The sequence below is a fragment of the Rhinolophus hipposideros genome (assembly GCF_964194185.1).
Source record: "Rhinolophus hipposideros genome assembly, chromosome: 12".
Lineage (NCBI taxonomy): Eukaryota > Metazoa > Chordata > Mammalia > Chiroptera > Rhinolophidae > Rhinolophus > Rhinolophus hipposideros.
Window position 1 is genome coordinate 25,085,205 of NC_138058.1, and position 23,300 is coordinate 25,108,504.

General features: G+C 36.4%; 1 protein-coding gene across 2 annotated transcripts in view; it reads left to right on the plus strand.

Annotated features, from left to right (window-relative positions):
• EXOC6B (exocyst complex component 6B) overlaps positions 1-23,300 on the plus strand; it is a 583,153-nt gene that overhangs the window by 42,097 nt on the left and 517,756 nt on the right. For both annotated transcript variants that reach the window (XM_081069629.1, XM_081069630.1), the window contains exon 2: positions 22,068-22,233. In XM_081069629.1, coding sequence (XP_080925755.1) covers positions 22,068-22,233 — 166 coding nt within the window. The remainder of the gene's footprint in view (positions 1-22,067; positions 22,234-23,300) is intronic.

Consider the following 23,300-nt stretch of genomic DNA (forward strand, 5'->3'; position numbering starts at 1 on the left):
CCCCAAAGAAGACCGGGTCTCATAGTAGTATCAGAATTAAATTGAATTGTAGGAGACCCCCTTGGTGTCAGAGAATCAGAGAATGAATTGGTGTTGGTAAAAACACCAAGTATTTGGTGTTAAGCAGAGAAAGAACCTTTCGTTGGCTGTTTATCGGTAAAGCTGCTATGAACATTCATGCACAGGTTTTTGTGTTTTTTATGGTCAACATAACTGGTCATTTCTCTGGAATAAGTGCCCAGGAGTTCAGTTGCTGGATTGTATGATAAGTGCGTGTTTAGTTTTTAAACAAAAATGTCAAAATATTTTCCTGAGTGGCTGTACCGTTTTAAATTCTCACCAGTAATATATGAGAGATCTAGTTTTTCTGCTTCCTCGCCAGCATTTGGTGATGTCACTAGTTTTTACTTTAGCCATTCCGATGTATAGTGATATTATAATATAGTTTATTATGATTAGATTTCAAGTACATCTTTATTATTGTGTTCTACAGAATGACTAATTTATTACTTACACTACTTAGGTGGGATTTACTGTTGCTGCTTGTTTATATTTTTGCAGATGGGGCCTGTTCCCTTCTTAAAGATTGCCAATACTTATAAACTTTTTTCATGGGATGGGGTGTGAGATATATATATGAAATAGTTTCAGGTGTACAACATAGTGATTAAACATTTATATACCTTATGAAGTGATCACCTCGGTAAGTCTAGTAGACTGGGTGGTAATATTAACGAGTGTAAGTTGTTATTGTATAATGTTATATGTTAACATTTGAAAGACCTGCATAACCCACTGAACCAGTATTTTTCAAATGACCAGTGCCTGGTATTATAAAATCATACGTGGGTAAAAGATTCATTTGAGGTGTAAGATAGACCAATGGATTTTAATAGAAAACTCATGGAATCTCGAGGTTGTATTAAAAATTCATATATAGTATATATGTAATATATGTGTGTGTGTACATATGTATATATGTATATATATGAAATTATCTGGAGAGGCTTTAAAAACACTGTACTTTTTCCAACTACATATGTGTGAGGCTGGGTTTTCTTATACTGCAGCCCAAACCACACATTGCAGTAGATTGAATGCAGAATCGGTTACAGCATTCAGATGTCTTCTGTTAAGCCAGACATTAAAGAGATTTGCACAAATGTAAAAAAGCAAAAATACTCCTCTTGTTTTTTTTTTTGTTGTGGAGTATGCAATTATTTTTCATAAAATATATTCATTGACACGTAATACTTGTTAATTTTAAATGAATCAATTGATATTTCTAATTTCTCAGTTTTAACTTTTAGTACAGTAAATATTGACATATATAATCCATAACAAACAAAAGTTCTTTAGGGTCCCCGATAATTTTTAATCATATAAAGGAGTTCTGTATCTAAAAAGTTTGAGAACTACTAGATTAGATGACTGGAAGCTGAAGAAACATGGTTACTGATTGTAATACGTGGTGCCATACTGGATACTATCCAGGAAATGAAAATTCTCTAAAGAACATTATCTGCATGGTTGATAAAATTGGAATATGGACTGTGGATTAGATTATAATTGTATCAATGTAAATTTTTTGATTTTGATGAGTATACTGTAGTTAGGTAAGGGAGGAAGTAAATGCACACTAAAGTTTTAAGGCTATAATGTATACAACATATTCTCAAATGGTTTAGAAAAATATACATGTACATGTATAGAAAGAGAATGATAAAACGCATGGCAAAAATGTTACACATTGTCAAATCCTTCATAAAGACTACATAGGAGTTCTCTGTTTATTTGTGCAATGTGAAATTATTTCCAAATAAAAGTTTAAAAAATTATGAAGTAATATAATGAATCCCTTAGACGCAGATTTTACATATTAATTGGTGTGTTTAATTGTGCTCCACTCTTTATGCTCTGCTGCCCCCTAGTGACTTTTATTCTTATCAGCAATTTATTCTGCAAGTACAATAACCTGAGAATTTAGAGCAGGGTAGCAGTCATCATTTAAACATAACTTAGTTTCAGGCAAAAGAACCTTGTTTTGAGGATGGAGGACGATACTACTGTGAAGCCATATCTCGCCATCTCTTTTAGTCTTTGAATTTAAAGAAATTGTATTTTATCCTTGTCCTTTGTATTGTATCCTCAATCCCCTCTTATTCCCCTTTCTCTCTCTTTTTTAAAGGTAGTATTTATTGGTTCCTCATCTGACATCAACAGTAAAACTTATTTATACTCTTCCCCTTTCACTTTTCTTTTACTACTAAATATCAGTCAATAATATTATCTTAGTGTTTTACTTTATAATCTTAATATGCTTAGAATTCTGCTACCCCCCTTATCTCTGATTTGCAATTTGAAAATCTCAAAGGCTCTGAGACCATTTGTGGTCAAAACCTGCCTAAATTAATTCGGAAACAAAATCTAACATGAGTTGACATGGGATAATGATAGTCTTTATACTTACCACTTGTGTGAATATTCCTACATTTTGTTGCAGAAACACTAATGTGATTGATTATAGAATGCTTCTGAAGACCTTACATATAATGTATGATTATATATTATATATATATGTATTTAAATTACATAATTCTGAGTTATGAAACATTTCTGCTCCAGGAATTTTAGATTAGGGATTGCAGACTTGTACTTGATTTGTTCAGGTTTGACTTCCCGTTATTAGGTATGAGGCATTCTACCAGCTCATTCTACTTTACATCTTTTCTCTCTTATTTTTATTAATATTAGTTGTATAATTTTCACATGCTAATTTTATATACCATATTTTGTCATTTTTAATCTGGTCTTGTTTTTGTTTTGAGTTGCAGTTAAATATGTTCACTTGTTACTGCTGATCTTTTTTGTAGATTTCTCTCGTCATGTAGTTCGGTTGGAGTTCCTTCTCTAGCAGTTGTCTTGAGAAGGACTTACATGAACAATCATTTTTGAGTTATTGTATATGTAGAATGGCTTCTCTGTAGACTTTATATTCAAAGCATAGCTTGGTGGAACTTAAAATTCTTGGCTCATATATCCTTGAGTGTCTTGTCTTCTGGTGTTTGATGATATTGTGGGTATCCTGCTGGAGTTTTTTTTAAATTGGAGTTTAATTGACTAATAATATTATATTAGTTTCAGATGTACAACATAATGATTCAGTATTTGTATATATTGTTCAATGATCACCAAAATAAGTCTAGTTAACATCTGTCACCACATATAGTTATAATTTCTTTTTCTTATGAGACCTTTAAGATCTACTCTCTTAGCAACTTTCAAACATGCAATACAGGATGTCAACTATCGTCACCATGGCTCAACATTACATCCTCATGACTTCTTTTTTAACTGAAAGTTTGTACCTTTTGACCCCCTTCATTCATTTCACCCACCCCCACTCTTCACCCCTATCCCTGGCAACAATCAGTCTGTTCTCTATCTATACGCTTGTTTTCTTCTTTCTTTTAAAGATTCCACATATGATTGAGATCATGTGGTATTTGTCTTCCTCTGTCACTTAGCATAATGCCCTCAAGGTGAATCCACGTTGTTGCAAATGGCAAGGTTTCTTTCTTTTTAAGGCTAATATTCCATTTTTTTTGTGTGTGTGTGTACGCACATGCGTGCACATTTTCTTTATCCATTCTTTTCAGCAGTGGACACTTAGATGGTTTCCATATCTTGGCTATTGTAAATAATGCTGCAATGAGCATGGAGGCACATATGTCCGTTTGAGTTAGTGCTTTTGTTTTCTTTGGATAAATACCTGGAAGTGGAATTGCTGGATCATATGGTAATTCTATTTTAATTTTTTGAGGAGCCTCCATACTGTTTTCCATAGTTGTTGCACCAATTTGCATTCCCACCAATGGTGTACAAGGGTTCTGTTTTCTCCACATCCTTGCAAATACTTGTCATTTATTGTCCTTTGGATAAGAGCCCTTCTAACAGGTGTGAGGTGATGTCTCATTGTGGTTTTCATTTGCATTTTCCTGATGATTAATGATGTTGAGCACCTTTTCATGTACCTGTTGGCCATCGGTATGTCCTCTTTGGAAAAACGTCTGTTCAGTTCCTCCGTCCATTTTGAAATCAGATTTCTTTTTGTATTGAATTGTATGAGTTCTTTATATATTTTGGACATTGACACCCTAGCAGATTTTTGATTTTTCAAATATTTTCTCCCATTTTATAGGTTGCCTGTTCATTTTGTTCATGGTTTTCTTTGCTGTGTAGAAACGTCTGAGTTTGATGTAGTCCCACTTAGTTATTGTTTTTGTTGCCTTTGTTTTTGGTGTCAAATAAAAAAAAAATCATCACCAAGACTGATGTCAAGGAGCTCACCACTTCTGTTTTCTTCAAGGAGTTTTATGGTTTCAGGTTTTAACATTCAAGTCTTTATTCTAAGTTAGTTTTTGTGCATGATGTAAGATAGTGGTCTTGTTTCATGATTTTACATGTTGTGGTTCAGTTTTATCAGCATTGTATACAAAGGAGACTGTCTTTTCCCCATTGTATAGTCTTGGCTCCTTGGTTGTAAATTAATTCACCATCTATGTAAGCATGGGTTTATTTCTGGGCTCTCTATTCTGTTCCACTGATCTATCAGTCTGTTTTTATGCCAATACCTTACTGTTTTGATTACTCTAGCTTTGAAGTATAGTTTAAAATAAAGCATGATGCCTCCAGCTTTGTTTTTTTCTCTCTTAAGATTGTATTGGCTGTTTGCAGTCTTTTGTGCTTCCATATAAATTTTATGATTGCTTGTCCTATTTCTGCTGGATTTTCTTTTCCTGGTATATTTTTTGGATGTCCATTGGTTCCTCTTCTTTTTCTAATCTTTAGGAGTTTCCTAAGGATTACACATGTATCCTTGACTGATCACAGTGTAATACAGGTTAATACTTTTATCACTTCCTTGACATTGTTAGGATCATGTACTACTTTATTTTTATTTACCTTCTCCCACCTCTTAAGCTGCTGCTGTCATGAATTTTAATTTTATGTGTCATTTAGTGCCCACAAGATATTGTCCTTATTATTTTGTAGAGTCAGCATTCATTTATGTTTATCTTTTTTAGGTTGATTTTCTTTTCCTCCTACATTTCTGTGCTTCATTCTGAGATTACTTTCTTTTTTGCATGATGAACTCTCTTTAGCATTACTGTCAGTGCAAGCCTACTATTGATAACATTCTTTTGTCTTTTTCTTTGTATGAAAATGCCTTAATTCTTTTGAAATTGTGGTACAATAAATTTTATGTAACAAAAAATTGACCATTTTAATCATTTTTAAGTGTACAGCCTAGTGGCATTAAGTACATTCACATTATTGTACAACCATCACCGTCATCCATCTCCAGAATGTTCCTCATGTACTAAAACTCTGTATCCATTAAGTGATAACTCCCCATTCTCCCATTCCCCTGCCCCTGGCAGCTGCCAGTCTACTTTCTGTATGTATGAATCTGACTACTCTAGTCACTTTATATAAGTGTGAATGGAATCATATAGTATTTGTACTTTTGCGACTGGCTTATTTCATTTAACATAATGTTTTCAAGGTTCATCAAGGTTGTAGCATGTGTCAGAATTTCCTTTCTTTTTAAGAATAAATAATATTCCATTGTATGTGTACCACATTTTGTTTATCCATCTGTTGATAGACACTTAGATTGCTTCCTTCTTTTGGCTCTTGTGAATAATGCTGCTATGGACATATATGTGTAAGTACTTTTTTGAGTCCCCAATGTCAAATTTTTTTTTGAGTTTATACCCAGAAGTGTAATTGCTGGGTCATATGGTAATTTTATTTTTAATTTTATTTTTTGATAAACTACCACACTTTTCCATACTGATGCACCATTTTACAATGGCTTGCCTTTATTTGTAAAAGGAATTTTATTTTTATTTTTTTACTAGTTTTAGGATTCTAGGCTGGCAGTTTATTATTTTTTTAGAACTTCAAGGTAATTGTTGACCTATCTTTTCTGTTACAAAGTCAGCTCTTACTCTTAATGTTGTTCCTTTAATATTTTCTCCTTTGTTTTTGGTTTTGCACAGTTTTACTATGATGTAGTTAGATACAGTTTTCTTTGTATTTATCCTACTTGGTGTTTGTAAGGCTTGAAACTGTGGATTGATGTCTTTTATTAGTTTTGAGAAATAGCTGACTCTGATGTCTTTAAATATTGCTTCTGCCCCGTTACAGAAAGACTAGACCCTTTTCAGTGGAGTCACAAATTCAAAACTATTTTCATAATATTACTAAGATGTTATTTGCTATTTTTACTCACATTCTTGCAGAATATAGTGTAGTATTACGGGGGTTATATGCCATATGAAGACATCATTATTTTAATGGCTAATGTAATATATACTTGTGGTTCTAATATTTAGTTTTTTCAGTTTTAATTTCTAATATGATAAATCTCAATACATGTAACCACAAATACAGTTGTTCTTGGGGGTTTCACTATTTTTTTTCAATTGGGGAGCAGTGTGTTTCTCCAGGGCCCATCAGCTCCAAGTTGTTGTCCTTTGATCTAGTTGCAGAGGGCGCAGCTCACTGGCCCTTGTGGGAATCGAACTGGCAACCTTGGTGTTAGGAGCACTGCGCTCTAACCAACTGAGCCAACCGGCCGCCTGGGCCTCACTGTTTTTTAAGAGTATGAAAATATTCCTAGACCAAAAAGTTTGAGAACTGCTGGTAGGCCTTTCGACTATGTTTCATTTTTTTATATTCCTTAATTCTTCTGTGTTTTATATCCTTTTATTTTCCTCTTTATGGTTTAATCTGGGTATTTTTTTTTATGTTCTTAATCCTCTCTTGATGATAACCTGTCTATGGAGTTCTTAATTTTAATAATTGCATTTTTTACTTCTGAATTGTTTTTCAATTTTTAAATACCAAATTTCAAGGCGTTGGTGAAATCCTCCATCTTTTCATCTAGATTGTTGATCTTTTCCCTTTTATTTCTTGACTCTGATGTCTTTATTTCTTGTCATATTAATCACAGCCATTTTAAAGTTCTTTTCTGGCAACTTCAATATCTGGATCATCTGTGGAGCTTGATTTTCAATCATATGATTCTCTCCCGTGGCATGCCTGCTGATATTGGACTGAATGGTGATAAAAAAAATTACGGAGGTTTTAGATAAACTTATCTTCCCGAGAGAAGGTTTATCCCCTCCCTGCCTCCCTTGCTTTTTTTCTAAGGCAGATAGAGAGCAGCTCAGTCCAATCCTGGACAGAGCTGGCCACACGAGGCTCAGCTTTGGCGGGGCTGTGGTTGCCTGTGGTTCAGTACTGCTTTCTGGTGCCGTCCCCCATGTATTCCAAAGAGCCTCGAGTGCTGACTGGGGCCCCTTCCCTCAGGTGGATTTCCTCCATAGTTTCAAAGCTACCTGAAACTATACACTGGTATAGATAGATATCTAACAAATCTTAATCATACAGTCGTTTCTGAAAGGAAGGCAATTTACTTTCTCCACAGTTACCTACCCATTGGAATTTCTTAATTCTGTACATTGAACCAATCATGCAATTTTAGTGACCTCTCTTTTCAGAAAGATGTCTCTTACCGTGTTAAGCTAGTCTTCCCCATTTTAATTCTGCGGGTTGAGTTTTGGTATCCTTTATTTTGTTAAATTTTATTTTGTTTTAGGACCATTTTTCCAAATAAGTTCATGTAGATCAAGGTGGTTTCAGATTTCATTTTTACCTTTTATAGCATTAAAAATAAAATCGCTTAGAATCATGTATGTAGTTGAACATACATTGGATTTCTTGGTCTAGTTATAAAGTGAAATTATTGACTGGAGTAGACCCTAAGGTGACGCCATGTAGAGACACTGAATGACAGAGTGAGGCCTTAATTGAATCAAAGACCATGGACATTACTAAAGAAAACCTGCGTCAGGACACGAAGGACCGTAGAGCAAGGACTGATTGTGATGTGGCGGATGTTGTTCTGAGAGTAGCATCCAGGTCATCTGGATGCTAACATTTGAAAATGATGTCTTGGTGGAGCACATGTGACCTTGGAATTATGAATTGTGTTAGAATGTCTTTTCAAGGGAAGGCGCATGTCGGAAGGAAGGTAAACAAAATATTGTCTTTATAATTGGCTGTAAAGATGACTTATTACAGTTTAATATTAAACAGCTCAGGAGGACTGGAATTTATCTCACTTGGTTCTAACTGGTGTTTCTCTCTGACACATGGTGTGAATCAACTGTCCTTCCAATTTGAAAGAGCAGAGAGCTTGCTGACGCAACTGCTTTGTTTTGGGAATTGTTTCCACTGTGCCTTCAAAAGCTTTGGCTCATGGCAAGTTCTTTCCAAGTTGGACGCAGTTGGGGGGCTGAATGTTGGCTGAGGCAAGTAGGGTGGGTGACTTCTATGTCCAGGACTTTTTAAAGACTGAACATTAACTTTTTCAAGCTCTCTACTTGACTTCATGTGATTAATGGTCCCTTCTTCCCCCTTAAAATGGAACTAGAAAATATCACAGTTTTATATGAGGGTGTTTTGTTAGATCCTGGAACGGTGCTTGGGGTTCTGCCCTTCCCCATAGTGAGTTTTCTTTTGGGAAAATATTCTTGTACCTAACAAAACACGGAAGTGGAAGGTTGAATGCCGAAATCATTGTTTCAAAAGATCTCAGAAGACTGGAAAAATGGGCTAATTGTAATAAGCAATAAGTTGTACATTCAGAATAATAACTGAATGGGTATAGCAATGTATAAAAACAAATTGAAAGATTTTATGTGACTTTAAGCTCAATATACAGCATGATATGTCTGCCAGAATCACTAAAGCATTATTGTTAGGCTGTTTTAATGGAAGCTGAGTAACAAAAAGTTAAGGGAGGTGTGTCTTATTTTCCTCGTTTGACCATCCTTGATTGTAAAATCGCTAATACTTATAGCCTACTTTCTGTTTGCCAGGCACTGTTTTGAATGCTTTACGTATAGTAAGTATGTCATTTAATGTTCGTACAACGAGCGCATGAAGTGTTTGCTATTATTATCTGCATTTACAGATGTGGAAACTGAAGTATGGAGAAGTTTTCTAACTTGTCCACAGTCACACAATTAATAAGTAGCAGAACGCAGACTTGAATCCAGGAAGTTGGGCTCTGAAGCCTGTGCTCTTGACCACTGTGTATACTGCCTGTTTGGTTCGCTTCGAGGAGAATGTTGGCTACTGGAATGTGTCCAGAGGGTAAAGGCCTGAATTGAAAGGCTGTTTATATGGAATAGTTGAAGAAGTTGAGATTGTTTAGTCTGGAGAAGGGAAGGGAGGGATCAAGATCTTGTTCTCAGCGATCCTTTGAGGGCAAACATAAGATAAATGGTGATTATAGGAAGGCAGATTTTATTTCTGTATAAGAACTTTGCAACAGTTGTTGAAATGGGATTTGTTGCCTTGTAATGAACTTCCTCATACTGGAGATGTTTCAGCAGAAGCTGAGTAAGTATGTGATGGAGATACTGAGAAAAAAATTGAGCTTTGTGTCAATGGATTTGGGCAAGATTATCTCTAAGGTTCCTTTTTTTCTGTATATTTCTATATTAAAGGGGGACCTTTCAAGCGATCTAGTCTGTACACAGTGCTTCTGTAAATAAGTGCTTCTATGAAAAAAGACACACTATTGATTTCCTAATGGAAACATGGCACTTAATGGTGTGAGAGAAGGGGTGTGTCCTGATTTATGTTTGTCTAAAACATGAACTTTTTTTGGTAAATAGCTTTATAGCATTGGTAGGGAATTTTTTGCACGTCATGTTACTGAAATAGGAAACAACGGAAAAATGGCTGCCTTTTCCAGTTCACAGATTCAGTCATTAGTAAGAGATCAGAAGTCCCATCATAATAACCATTGGGGCTCCCCTCTCCCTCTCCCGTTTGAAGGATAATGAAAGAACATTAACTGGGGGGCTTCATGGTTGTAATGGAAGGGCTCTAGGAAGCTGCTACATCAATTTTCAAATTAAGAATTTCAGGGTATCAAATATAAGTATGTTTTAAATTCATTTTGAGATTATGATTAATAACGAGAAGTTTAGACTATCGAAAAGATACTGAGTTGTAAATATTCTGACTACTGGCAATCACTTCATGGTTTTGTAGGGGATAGTTTATAAGAAGAAATTCTCATTCTTTTTTTTTACATTTATTTGATTTTTTTGATAATTATTAAAAATTATACCCCAGTTATCCTGAAGTGTATATTCTTGTTTGGTTTTTATTTCAATTAATATTTTATAGAACATCTACTATGAACCAGGTACTATTCTAGACTCTTTTAAGGACATTTCTCTTTTCAATTATGAAAGCACACGTTTAAATAAAAGCTACAGTTGTAGAAAAGTAGAAAGAAAAAAGTCACAATACATTACCCAAACATTACCATTTGTGTTACTTTGCTGTTTTTCTCCTCTCCCTCCCACTTGTCCTCATTTTTCTCTGTTGTTTCTTCCTCTCTGCCCTCCCTCCATCCTTTTTCTTTCATCTTACCCTTGATAGAATTATAGCAACCCATGGAAGGAAAATGTTTCTGTGTACTGGCAATATCGGAAAGATTGCTTCATGGGTGAAATGATAGTGCTACTACTCCAGTAGGATTATTTTTGAGCACTAAGTGAGTTAATGTATATACAATGTTCAACAGAGGACTTGTTACATAGTTTAAAACTGTTTATTATTCTTAGTATTATTTTACAATTTTGAGCTGGATTTATCCTTTAATGTTCTAGGTGATAGGGGTAGAGTAAGATTTCCTAGATTAAATTGCTGGGTAGTTGAAGTTGAATGATTGGTGTCTAGTTTTCTACGCTTTTGTCATGAATTGATACTCTGTAACTTTCCCCCCCATGTTCTTGAGCCATCGTTACAAACTCAGACATACACCCCAAACTTTTTTCAGAACAATGATCAGTTATAAATTGTGCCCCACATGATGTGTGGTGGAATTTCTCTGCATATCCCTGTGATAAGCGTTTAATGGAGCACTTAATCCAGGTCACAATAATGAAAAATTTCTCAATAACAGGACATTTAACATTGCCCTTGTTCAGATCTGTCTGACTGGATATTTCAGTGTCTAATCTTAGTATGAGACTGATGTTTATCATTATGATACAGAGTTCTTGACTACTTTTATGTTCTACCAAACACAAATGTTTAACAGACTCTACCCCACCCTCCCCCTTAAAAAAAAAAAGACTTTGCCAACAAATTTTTTCTCTCCTTTGAGAGTTAGCTTGGTAATTTGGAGCATATAACCACGATGTTTGGGAGCTATCTGTTTCCATTATTGCGGCCTGATTGCCCATGGTTTAATCATCAGTAGTTAAGAAGGAAAGCAAAAAATGGCTCCAGGTTGCACAGTACCATAAAAAATTTCCACCTGGAAGCAATTTTTTCTAAAAGCCCTTAGGGACTGTTGTCACCCTCCCCCTTCTATTGGCAACAAGGGCCAGAAACACCAGTTCTCTTCAGAGGCAGGTCTTGTTGCAGTTTAATCATCATCTTTCTCCTAGCTTCCAGAGGAGGTTAGAGGAGAGCTAGGGAAATAAATTATTCCCAGACCCTTCTCTTCTCCAACAGAAGATTTCCTTGAACCTTCAAAGTTCCTCCTTTTCGTCCTCGGATTCTTTCTTTTTTTATTTAGCATTTTAGCTAAAACACAGATTATTTGCACTGCTAGAACTTGAATTTGCTTTTTAAGTAAGAATGTTTATTATTAACGCTAGTGTTTGTCTTTGGAGAAAGTTTAAATGTTGAAACACTTTTGGGCGCTGCTTTCAGCCCTTTGTCACTCTGTAATGCCTTCTCTGTGGGATACAGGCGTGGTTCCAGGAGTAAACCCTCAAGGAACTCGTGGTCCTGTGGGTCCTGTAGGGGAGATAGACGTGTAAATAAGCCTTTACAGTGTAGCATGCTCAGTGTAGTACCCTTTAAAAAATATACAAATAAACGTTTCAGAACAAAAGAAGATCAACGCAGCTTTCCACCAATACATGTTATTAGTGGTGGTGCCCATTCATTTCTAGGATAATACTAGGCATTTGTTCACGAACTTTATGGCAAAACAGGATGATAGTATTTCTGGTGACATTTACTTCAAACCACACATGGTTTCATAGGTTCAAGGCCGGTTGAAATTTGCACAGTGTCAAAATGAGGGCCAGGTGGTAAATGAGGATGCAATGGCCGTCCCAGTAGCCCTTCCTATCAAGGATAGGGCTAGGTGCTTCAACAGGTTTTGTTTCTTGATTTTTAAAAATAGATTTTTAAATATACTTCTTAAATAATTAGACTATTATATACTGCAACAGATTTTTATTATAGATGAAGTTGGTCTCTTCTGGGAAAAGATGCCTAATATCAGCCTGTCAGTAACTAGGAGAAAAGTAACCTTCAATATGAATATTCAAAGAATGGACTCACAGTCCTGTTTGCTACAAATGCCTCCAGAGAGTGCAAGCTTAGACTCTCTGTGGTTTGGTGAACAGTTTCTTAGGTCCTACCTTATTGGTAAGGAGGAGAGCTTCTATACCAGTTTATAGTAGTTGTACTAAGGAGGGAGGTTTTAAAGAAGGAGTTTTGAGGGGAGTATTGAAGGATGTGTAGGAATTTGCCAGGAAGAGTTATTGGAAATTGAGAGGGGAATGTAATGGAAGCTCTGAGAAAGAGGGAATGGTTAGCAATGGCAGAAAGGCGAGTCAAGTAAACGACTGAAGAATGAATATTTGATTTGACAGTTATTAGGCTTTTATTGACCTTAGCAAAAATAGGTTCTTTGCTGTGATGTGGGTAAGAAACAGGTTATAGTGGGTTGAAAAGCAAGTCCAATTTGAGGAAATAGAGACAGTGAGTGTAGTGCATTTTGAAGATTTTTAACTGTGAAAGGAAAGAAGAGAGCAAAAAGGATACAAGAAGGAAAATTATTAGAAAAGAGATTTTAATTTAATAGCATCTTTAAAAAAAAAGAAAATAAAAGCCCCCTCCCCCTTTAAAGATGGGGACATGTTTTATAGGAGGAAGAAGTCAATTGAAATGAAACATTTGAAAGTACAGAAATTAAAAAAGTATTGATGGAGTAACATTCCTTGGTAGAAGAGAAATGACATTTTTACAACATAGGATTAGTCTTATATTGAGGTGGGCTATCTATTTCATTGAGGTAGCAAGGCACACGTGTAAAGGTACACAGAGACATAGACTTGTGTATTGGAATGCAGGAAATTTAGAAGGTTCATGCCTAATAAGCCTGAATTTTCTTTATAAAATAGATGGCAGAGTCATCTGTTGTGAAAAAAAGTTACAGGATTGAGGCTGGGATCTTAAAGACAATGGCAGCAGTGTGGAATAGATACTCTAGGGAGTGGAAGAAGGAGTTGATAAAAGATACACCAAATGTTCAGGTGGCTCTAAGGGTTCCTGTGCTGGTATAATTAGCTCTATCAGAGTAAGGTTCTGTACGCTACTGAAGTAGAGCCATGAAGAGAAAGGACAAATAGGCAGCCACCTCTAAATGCTGATACATATAACTGAACAGTGCTGTTCCTATGTTGGGAGACTACTTTTGGGTTTTGGCTTTTAGGGCTGTCTTTTGATTTCAAGGATAACAACTTCCTGTATCTTTTATCAATTCTGGGCAATTCTCGTTTATTTCTTTGAATATTAACTGTTTATTATTTCAATAGAGCTCCCATCACACTCATTGTGTTCTCCATGTTCTTAACTTTTCTTCATGTTTTCTGCTACAGATTGAATATCTGTGTCCCCTCAAAATTCATATGTTGAAATGCTAACCTCCAAGATGATGGCGTTAGGTGGGACCTTTTGGAGGTGATGAGGTCACGAGGGCGGAGCCTTCATGTACAGCATTAGAGCCCCTATAAGGAGAGCTTGCTTGCACCTCTGTCTTGTGAGGGTACAAGTCGGCTGCCCAGAAGAGGACCCTTACCTGCCGGTGCTGGCATCCTGATCTCGGACTGCTAGCTTCCAGAACTGTGAGAAATACATTTCTGTTGTTTTTAAGCCACCCAGTTAGGGGTATTTTGTTACTGCAGCCTGAGCAGACCAAGACATTTTCCATCTTTTGTCTCTGTACTGCATTTTGTATGAGTTTTATATATACCTTCCAGTTAGGTATTGCCCCTTCCCATTTATTAAATGTTAAGTATTGACTATTATAGTTTTTATTCTAAAAGTTCTGTATGTCTTCCTCAGTTTGTCTATTTATTTTTCATTTTTTTTGTAATTTCCTCATACTTCTTTAAACATATTAGACATTTATTTTTAATTTACACATATGTATTTCTAAGCCTTTGCACATCTGATTTTATTTGTGTTTCTTTTGATTCTTGTTTAATATGCTTTGTTTCCTTGTGTGTTTTATGGTTCTTGATAGTTGTGTTATTTGTGAGGACTTCGGAAGTATGGGTTAAGATGTATTCCTTTAGAGAGGAGTGGCTTTTGTTTAAGTCAGTTTTGTAGGGGCACTAACAACCAGACTGGGATTTGAGGTATCTCCCACCACACAGATAGACTTAAGAAGTTTTAAACTGTGGTTACTTTTGGCCAGGAAGTGTCAGTAAACAACCATTTATGGATGAAATTGGACCAGGAATTGAATATGACGTTGGCAAGTCTGGTTCTTTCTCAGAAAATCAGAAAAGTGTGTGTGTGTGTGTGTGTGTGTGTGTGTGTGTGTGTGTGTGTGGTTGTGCATATGTGTGTATATCACATATATATATAGATATATAGCATATACACTATATAACACATATATACATATATAATGTATCCATAAGTATGTACATATATATATATATAATATATAATATATAACATACACATCTATAAATGACTTCACTTAAATTTATTATAGTTGGGTTTAGTGATTCTGGGAGACTTGATTGGACTAATTTTGGTAAGCCCACGTTAAATCTACACATATAAGGAGACCAGGACTGTTCTCTTAAGTGTTTCCAGTACCCGCCCCCACTGGTTTGTTTTTCTGTATTATGATCTCTGTCATTGGAACCATAATAATAATTTTAAATGTGGAGACTCTGAAACATTTCTTCAATTAGTATGCTGTCTTTCTAAATCCTTACATAGCTCTTCAGAGTGTATTTATTTAGTTAAGTACTTAATGTGTTTTGCAAAGGATCTTGAAGCTTTTACCAACATACCCTACATTCAGCTCATTCTGATGGTGGAATGTGAAGTGAATCAGTAGTTTTATTTAGCTCCACCTTTGCATATTTAAGTGTTAAAGTTGACACTTTGAATTCCATGCAATGAAACTGGAGCTAATCTACCAATGTTAATTATAACCTTGTATATACCAACTATATTACTGCTCTGCTCTCAGCAGTTTCCCAGGTTAGATTTAGTGGAATCGTCAGGCTGTAGATGGATTGTTTTTTTTTGACAGCCACATCTGTAATCCAATTTTCAGCTGCCATATTTCACGACCACCGCTGAAAATGGGATACATTTTTTTGCACTTACTACAAATTGGTACAGAGGCCACTAACATATCCTGCAGTGCCTTTGTATTTTCAGTTACTTATAATGATTAATTGTTCTAACAGTGACATTATCATGGTAGTAGTTACGGTAATCTCTATACCCTTAATATGGAGTTTCCTTGCTTTCGTTAGTTTATTTCCTAATAGTCTGTTACTGATTTGAGTGACATTTTGTGACAAGTTCCCCTTCGCCACTCTCCTGTGCTGTTTAACCAATACCAGGCTTTTAGTAGGCTCTCTGGCTAGGTGCTAGTTGAAACTTCATCCTGTTTTTAATCCCTCTAATAATAGCCCTCATGGAAGTGTGGGGTTCCCTTTCTGCGTTGAGGGAGGTCTCACAGCATTATTTTGGTTGCATGAGCTATCTTGGTGAAGTCATTTGGATACCTTGGTATCTGCACGGGTGAAAAAAGGATTTGAATGTATTTGATCTCCTGTGGAAAGTACAAACACATTTGGGTATCGCCTACAGCTTAGATGTTATTAACTAGCATATGCTTCCCATATCACTGATAATGATATACAATGATCTTCTTTCACTTTTATGCCCTCAGAGAATCCAAATTAGCATAGTAAGTCTGAATTACATTGATAGACAATCCAAAGTAAGGAAGGGAAGGGACTTTAAACTTCTGTTGACCTCCTGCAGTTTCTCTTTCAACATCATGCTCAAGTCTGTTTTTCTACTTTATTTTTAACTTTTGGAATAAACAAAAATACTGATGATGTTTTTATGGAGCTTAATGAGAAGAAAATGTTTCAGGACTAAAACCGTGACACAAGTGAAAAAACATATATATGAAAAAGAAAAGACTACAGTAAACTCTGGAATTTTTTCTTGGATGAATCAAAAACAAAAAGCAAATTGTTCAGTCTTTTGCATCTTGAAGTTCTCCTTGGTTCTGAAAACATCTCAATAGACAAACTTTGTTTGATGTAATACTCTTTTGCTTCCATCCCTGAAAAAATCACAAACCCACATTATTTAGTCTCCAACCCTTCTCTTTCTCCATCTTCAGCATCCATGGAAGATCTCCCTCATGCCAAGCCCTGTGCTAAATGCTGGAAATAAAATGGGAGAGACACAGGCTCTACTCACAAGGCGATTAATGTTCTAGTATGGGGAACTTGTCAAGTGAATGGACAATCAAAATATAGTTTAATACATTCTGTGGTGGCATTGATACCAAAGGAGGAGCACATAACAAATTCTATGTGATTAGAGAAAAGTAAGGTGCAAGCTGAGACTTGAAGAGTGAATGGGAGATAACTCTTAACGGGAAAAAAATGCTGAAGAGCAGTGTACGTCCTGGGAACAGTGCTCCTTAGCATTGTGTAGACTTTGACTTGCTGTTGGTTGTTTCTTTGAAGACTGAACAATGTGTGCATTTAGAATACTTCCCTTTGCCAGTAGCAGAATATCAACGGAAAGTAGAAATAGGAAATTTCTCTTAAAATAGGAAATTCATTAACGCTCATATAACGTTATGGACCTTCATCTTCAAGGACCCAGATGTTTTCCATCTTTTCCTTTGGCCATCCTCAGATTTTTGGAAATGTCTTCTCTCATATTAGTGTGGTTGCTGCTTCCCCAAGCATCATATAGGACAAGGACGATGTCCAAAGTAGGAAAAGCAGCTTCTTTTTCTGTATCCTCCAGGAAAGAAAACCGTTTCTTGGATCCTCGCCAGACTTCCCTTTACTTCTTAGTCTGTGAGAGTTGTGTCACTGACTGGTGACACAACTGGTCACTGACAAAGGGAATGGAATTACCATGACTGGTTTACAGATAGTATTTACCCCAGTGCTAGATGGGAAGGTGAAATACCAGAGCAAATTGGGTCTCTTCCAGCAGGAAGAAGAATGGAATAGCTTTTGTGTAGGTGTAACTAATAGGCAACTGACTCATCCTGAAGTAGAAGTCTCTCTCTCTCGACCACTTAACTTTATGTCGGGCTTCATATTACATTAGCTTTTCCTAATTGTGTTTTTTTTGGGAGTTAGGCCCAGATGTATCAGCAATAAGCAATGTAATTTTGATTAAGGCATTTAACTTTTCTTGGCCTCAGTTTCCTCCATGGTACAATAAGAGCTTTATATTCCATCTTTGAGACCTCTTTCTACTCTAACGTTTTAAGGGTCCAAGGGACTTTCTTGCTTTCCTTGCTCTAAGAGGACATGGACTGATGTAGTGCAGAGAGCACTTTCTAGCTGTGTGAATTTGTTAGATTACTTCATCTTCTTGGGTTCCAGGTTACTTATTTATAAAATGGGGATAATGGCTAATTTATAAGTTACATAGGATTTAAATGAGATAACATATGCTCATAATATTTATTTTTCTCTTCTGACAAACAGATTTGAGCTGAGGTAGGCTCTAGTAAGTGATATAATACTGTAATGGTTTAGTACAGATGAATGATAAATGTTTGTTGCATAGAATTCCTGAGGTGCCATTTTATAAGTTAAAATCTCTTAATGTGCACATGAAATCTAGGGAGGATGTTCAGAAGTATGTACCAGACATAGACACTAGGATAAAACATTTTACAGTTTGCAAAAACCTGTAGTTTGTTTGATAGTGTTTGAAAATGAGACTTCACATAGCAGCACTTATGTCATTGAGTCAAAATATAGGCTATAAGAAAATTGTTAATTTCCAAGCATTTGTTCTTGTTTACCTTTTACTAGGTACTAGGGTTTTCTTTGGATTAGCACAAATAATTAAACTAGTGGTGCAGTTTATGTCATAGTCTTGTTTGACTGTGACACACCTGGACATGTCAAAAGCATAGGACTTCGTTCTTCAGATCCTGCTTTCTATTAGAAATGGAAATTTAAACATTAGAGTACTTAACATAAAATATAATTTAATAACTAATTATAAGTGTTTAGCCAGCCGGTACTACAGAATATAGTTTTTAGATTTTTAAGCAGTCTCTATTTCTCTGCCATATCAAGTTTAAATTTCGAAGAATATTAGAAATGAGCCATCACTAGATGGCAGTCTTTCTCTACTTTAAGTCATGGGCAAGATACTCTGTGCAAGTACAATGTTGACTAGCAATATTAGATTAAACTTCAGTATGTCTGTGACCTTTCTAGAATTTCAGACTTGTTTATTTTTGTTTTTCGCGTTTTACATATGATAGATGTTTTAGTTTGCACTGAGTGTATACTTGAAATGCTGATTCAAGGTGAACTGGTCGGGAGTGATCTATAATTGCCTTTTCCTATGGTAGGCAACTAGAAACAAAACCTTTAAATCAGTGGTTTTTAACCTCTTAGACAACCAGATGGCAATCATGGATCAATTTCCCTTAAAATTACATATATGTGCTGCTCCCTATGCACACAAAATGCACATAAAGTCTGGAAATCGTGGATTTCCTGATGCATTCCCACGGGACACAAATTTATTAAATATAGTCCCAAACTCCTGTTTTAAATATGTGAGTTTTACATTTTATCCTAACTTTAAAAATTCTCAAGATAGGGGATGCACTATAAACCTTTCATATTATTCAACACTATTATAATGAAAGACGATATTACTAGAATCATAAAGGCTTACATAACATAGGAGAAACAGGCAGGGGCGAGTGACAAGGTATAGAAAGTTCATTAACTTGTTTTGAACTACCTGTTGACACTATTCTGAAAATGTATGATCTTTACATTATTATTGACTGAACTTGAAAGTGGAAGTGAATTGTAGGGATTTAGACCTGGGTTGATACTTGAGAGAATAGGTAATTGATTGCTTCCTATTTGCTGAATGAGAAATCTGCGGGTCAGAGAGATGAACTGAGTTGACCAAACACTCAGAGCTAATTGCTAAAACCAAGGCCACACAGTCAGGCACCTAAAATCCATGTTTCCTTTCTTTGATTTATGTTTTTTTATGGGAAGTTCAGGGAGCTAGGGAGTCATTCTTTTTTTTTTCCCTTTAAGTTTTTGTTATTTAAATATGCCATGCTACAGCAAATGTCTCTGGAAATATCACAAATAAACTATCACAAGGGAAAATTTTGTTTTCTTTATTCAGCTAATTAGAAATAGGGGGAAATTTCTACACAGTAGTTGCTATGAGCCGGATTTAAAAAAAGAAAATGTTTTTTCCTTCATCATGGGAGTAGCAACATTAGGATGAAAACACTAACATGCATGCATACATTGTATTTTACAAAGACACAATAAAAGTGTTTGCTAGAGTATCACAAAAGCCACATCTTTTTCTTTTATCTCATGTTCAGTTTTGATTGAAACACATTTCCTTATGACACATAAACACATAAAGAGCGAGTAGAATGTTAAGTAAAGCACAGGGCGCAAACTCTGGCCAGTGCTCTGCTAATTGGTGACGACGGTAGAAAGCAGATTTGACTGCTTCTTTCCATTAGCTTCATCAGTCATTTCCCTCCTCCCAAGCTGTGCCCCCCCATGTCCTCCGGTGGGTCTTTTCATTTTCTCTGCGGTCTTTCATTAGCCCAAGTTCACAGAGTCCTTAATGTTCATATTTAGACCTTTACACCAATAAATGCAGGAAGGGCAGTCAAGACTAAAGATGCAGTGGCTTGGAGCTGGCACTGGCGCTAGCTACAAAGGTGACTTGTCTGCTGAAGAAGACACATGGGATCCACCTGGTGAGGAACAAAATCTGAGATGAAGGCACGCATTCTGCGTTACTCTGGCCTGTCAGCAGACCTTCTGGTCTGGCAGTCGTGGATTGTTCTGAAGTGAATTCAAATGGCCATTGATGAGCGCTGTAGGTCTATCCTGTTAACAAAATAAACTGCCACTGCTGTGGTGAAACTGCCAGTCTTCTGGGAGCAGGCGATTCTGGCAGGGAGAGCATGTGAATCCCTTACGATGATACACGTTGCCTCGAGCCTTCACGACGAGTTCGCTCTCAGGAATGACTGTCCCCACGGGCTGCAGGCACCGCTATTCCCAAATAATGCCACGTGGTCATTTCTCCAAAGGATCATGCCGCTCTTGGTGTAACAGGACATCCATGTTGCCCAGACGCCTGGCAGCAGGAGCGCTTGAGGCAGCGTCTGTGGCAGTAGCTGGCCGTGGCACCGAGCAGAAATCTGTCCCCAGTCTTGCCCCCGCAGTCCGGGCACCGCTTCCGGGTGAGGGAGCTGATGGTCACCCGGGGCGGCTGCCGCCTGGGTTCACCATGACCTGCTTTTCCCTGTATGGAATATTGAGAGAGGCTCGGTGGCGACTTGTGAGGGAAGCACCAGGCGTCCCTGGGGGGTCATTATTAACACAAGTAACACATTTCTTAACTTGGGAATTTTCTTCCTGAGGTTGTCTTTTGTAATGTTAATGTAGATCTTTGGAGGGGAAGAAAATGAAAAGTTTTGCATAGCAGGAGGAAGTAGATTGCTATTTAGAAATGTCACTGGTTCAAGACACAACTGAATTGGAAACCAAGAGTTACCTAATATTGAGTAGTATCTGCTTCTGCCACTCATGTTGATGAGTTTTCCGTGGTCATTCCTCTCCTCCAAATGGCAGGGAATGTTGGGGTATTGCCATGGAAACCTTTCTTGACCTTTCCTTTGAAAGGTGGTACCTGGAGGGAAATGTGTAGATCAGGACATGTTTTCTTTCCTTTTTTTAAAATTATTAATTTGGACATGTTTCTTAAAGCCATGTTTATATACCCACGAGGATGCTTTATTAGAGTGGGAGAAATATATGATGCAGGGGAGAGATGAAAGGGAACAGGAGTTCCCTTGCAGGAGTAAAGTTCTTGAGACAACAAGGATTGACTGTAGATAAGAACTTGAAATACTTTTTTCATTGTTATAGAAGGGTGGACAGGGTAGGAGTTACAGATGTAAGTAGGTTGGTTGATTTTACTGAGAGAAGATGAAATAGTTACCTGTTTTATTCTGTGGTCAATAGCTGAGAGTGAGGGAATGGGTGTTTGAGAAGAGAAGGTAAGGCTTTTATGCATAGTTATTTTGGAGAATACAAAGTGGTTTTTTGGTGGTGGTGGTGGTGGTGGGAGATAGACTTAGTAGAGTTATCTAGCAGTAGTCATTGTGCCCACTTTAAATTTGTAGTTACATAGCTGAACTGAGTCTAACTGTATAGGGCTTTTGATTTTCTCCAGTAGTGTCAGCTTCTTGGGTATAGTCATGGAGTAATGCGAGTTGTTTTTATCCAAAATTGAGTTTTTCTGGGTTAATTTAATTGAGAAAGAAAGGTACAAAGGACTTGTAATTTAGTCCTTTTATGATGAGAAGTCTGTGATGAATACTGTCACACGCTTAAATATATTTGAATGAATAAGGAAGCAAGATTTTGGGTTTTCCTAAAAGATAGTCATCTAGCATTGGGGTGGTATTAATATCGTCGGATTGCTCTGTGCTTTATGTATTTTATTATCTGATTTCCAAATAAGTTCTTTTTGGGTTTGTAATTTTTTTCTATTCCTTAGAAGTAAAGCTGGTGTAATCTTTTATGCCTTTTTTTTTTTTTAAGGTCTGTCTATGATGGTGAGGAACATGGACGATTCATGGAGAAGCTTGAAACTCGCATCCGCAACCATGACCGAGAAATTGAAAAAATGTGCAACTTTCACTACCAGGGCTTTGTGGACTCTATAACTGAATTGCTAAAAGTGAGAGGAGAAGCCCAGAAACTCAAAGTAAGGAGACTCTGAGAGAGACTTGTGTCTCTGTACCGTACCCGGATTTCGATCAGCATTAAAGGAATAGAGAGTACATTGCAGGTTATATGTTTGTAGTAAAGATTTTTGTATAGTAAGAAAGGAATTTGTACTGAAACATAGATCATCGGGATTATGGCTTTTAGCTAAAAAGAATACTCTTTTTAGTAAAATTTATTTGCGATAACTACATGTAGGCGAGAACCAGAAACCGAATCAATAATAGTTTCTTTCAAACAGAAGCTCAGTTGACTCTTCATGTCATCCATCTACTTCTTTGCTCGATACAAGCCATCCCTGTAAGGTGATGCTTTTCCAGGGCATGGGTGTAGAAGTCACTGCAGGATGGCAGCCGAAGCCAAAGGAAAAAGGTCTCTGGTAGTTGTGGGGTGTGTTCTACCATAGCAGGAAGGTTCTTTCTTGATATGACAGATTCAGGTTCAGGGAGGGTTGGTCATGTCACGCTGGTCCCTAGCATAGCACATGAACTTGTCTTGGATAACTGACTTTACTTATTGGTCTTAAATCTAACCACGTCACTAAACTCTTCTATTATTTCTAATAATTTGTACTTAGATTTTTTTCTGTATAAACACTTGTACCATCTGCAAATAATAACAGCTTTATTTCTTTCTTTCCAGTCTTTATACTTCTAATTTCTTTCTTTTTTTTTTCTCTTTCCCCTCTTTGTTTTTTTATTTTGGTCTTTTTAGAATTTGAATGAAAACCCCAAAAGAATTTTTCTGGGGCATGGGGTGAACTTGATAGGGAGTGTAAAATTCATATAAAAGAATACATTGGTAAGAAAAGGAAAGAAACAATTTTATTGAGGGAGAAGTGGGCTATTAGATGTTAAATTATGTTTTAAAGGTATAGTGATTTAAAAGCTAATTTGACTGCAGAATCGACCTGAACAGGCATGAAGCTATCAAACTTCTTAATATATTTTATTTAACGTAAATTTTTGTATTTTGCTTCAGAAATGTTAATGTATTTGATTATGAGATACTATCTTAGTACCCACTAGTTATATAATATACAATATG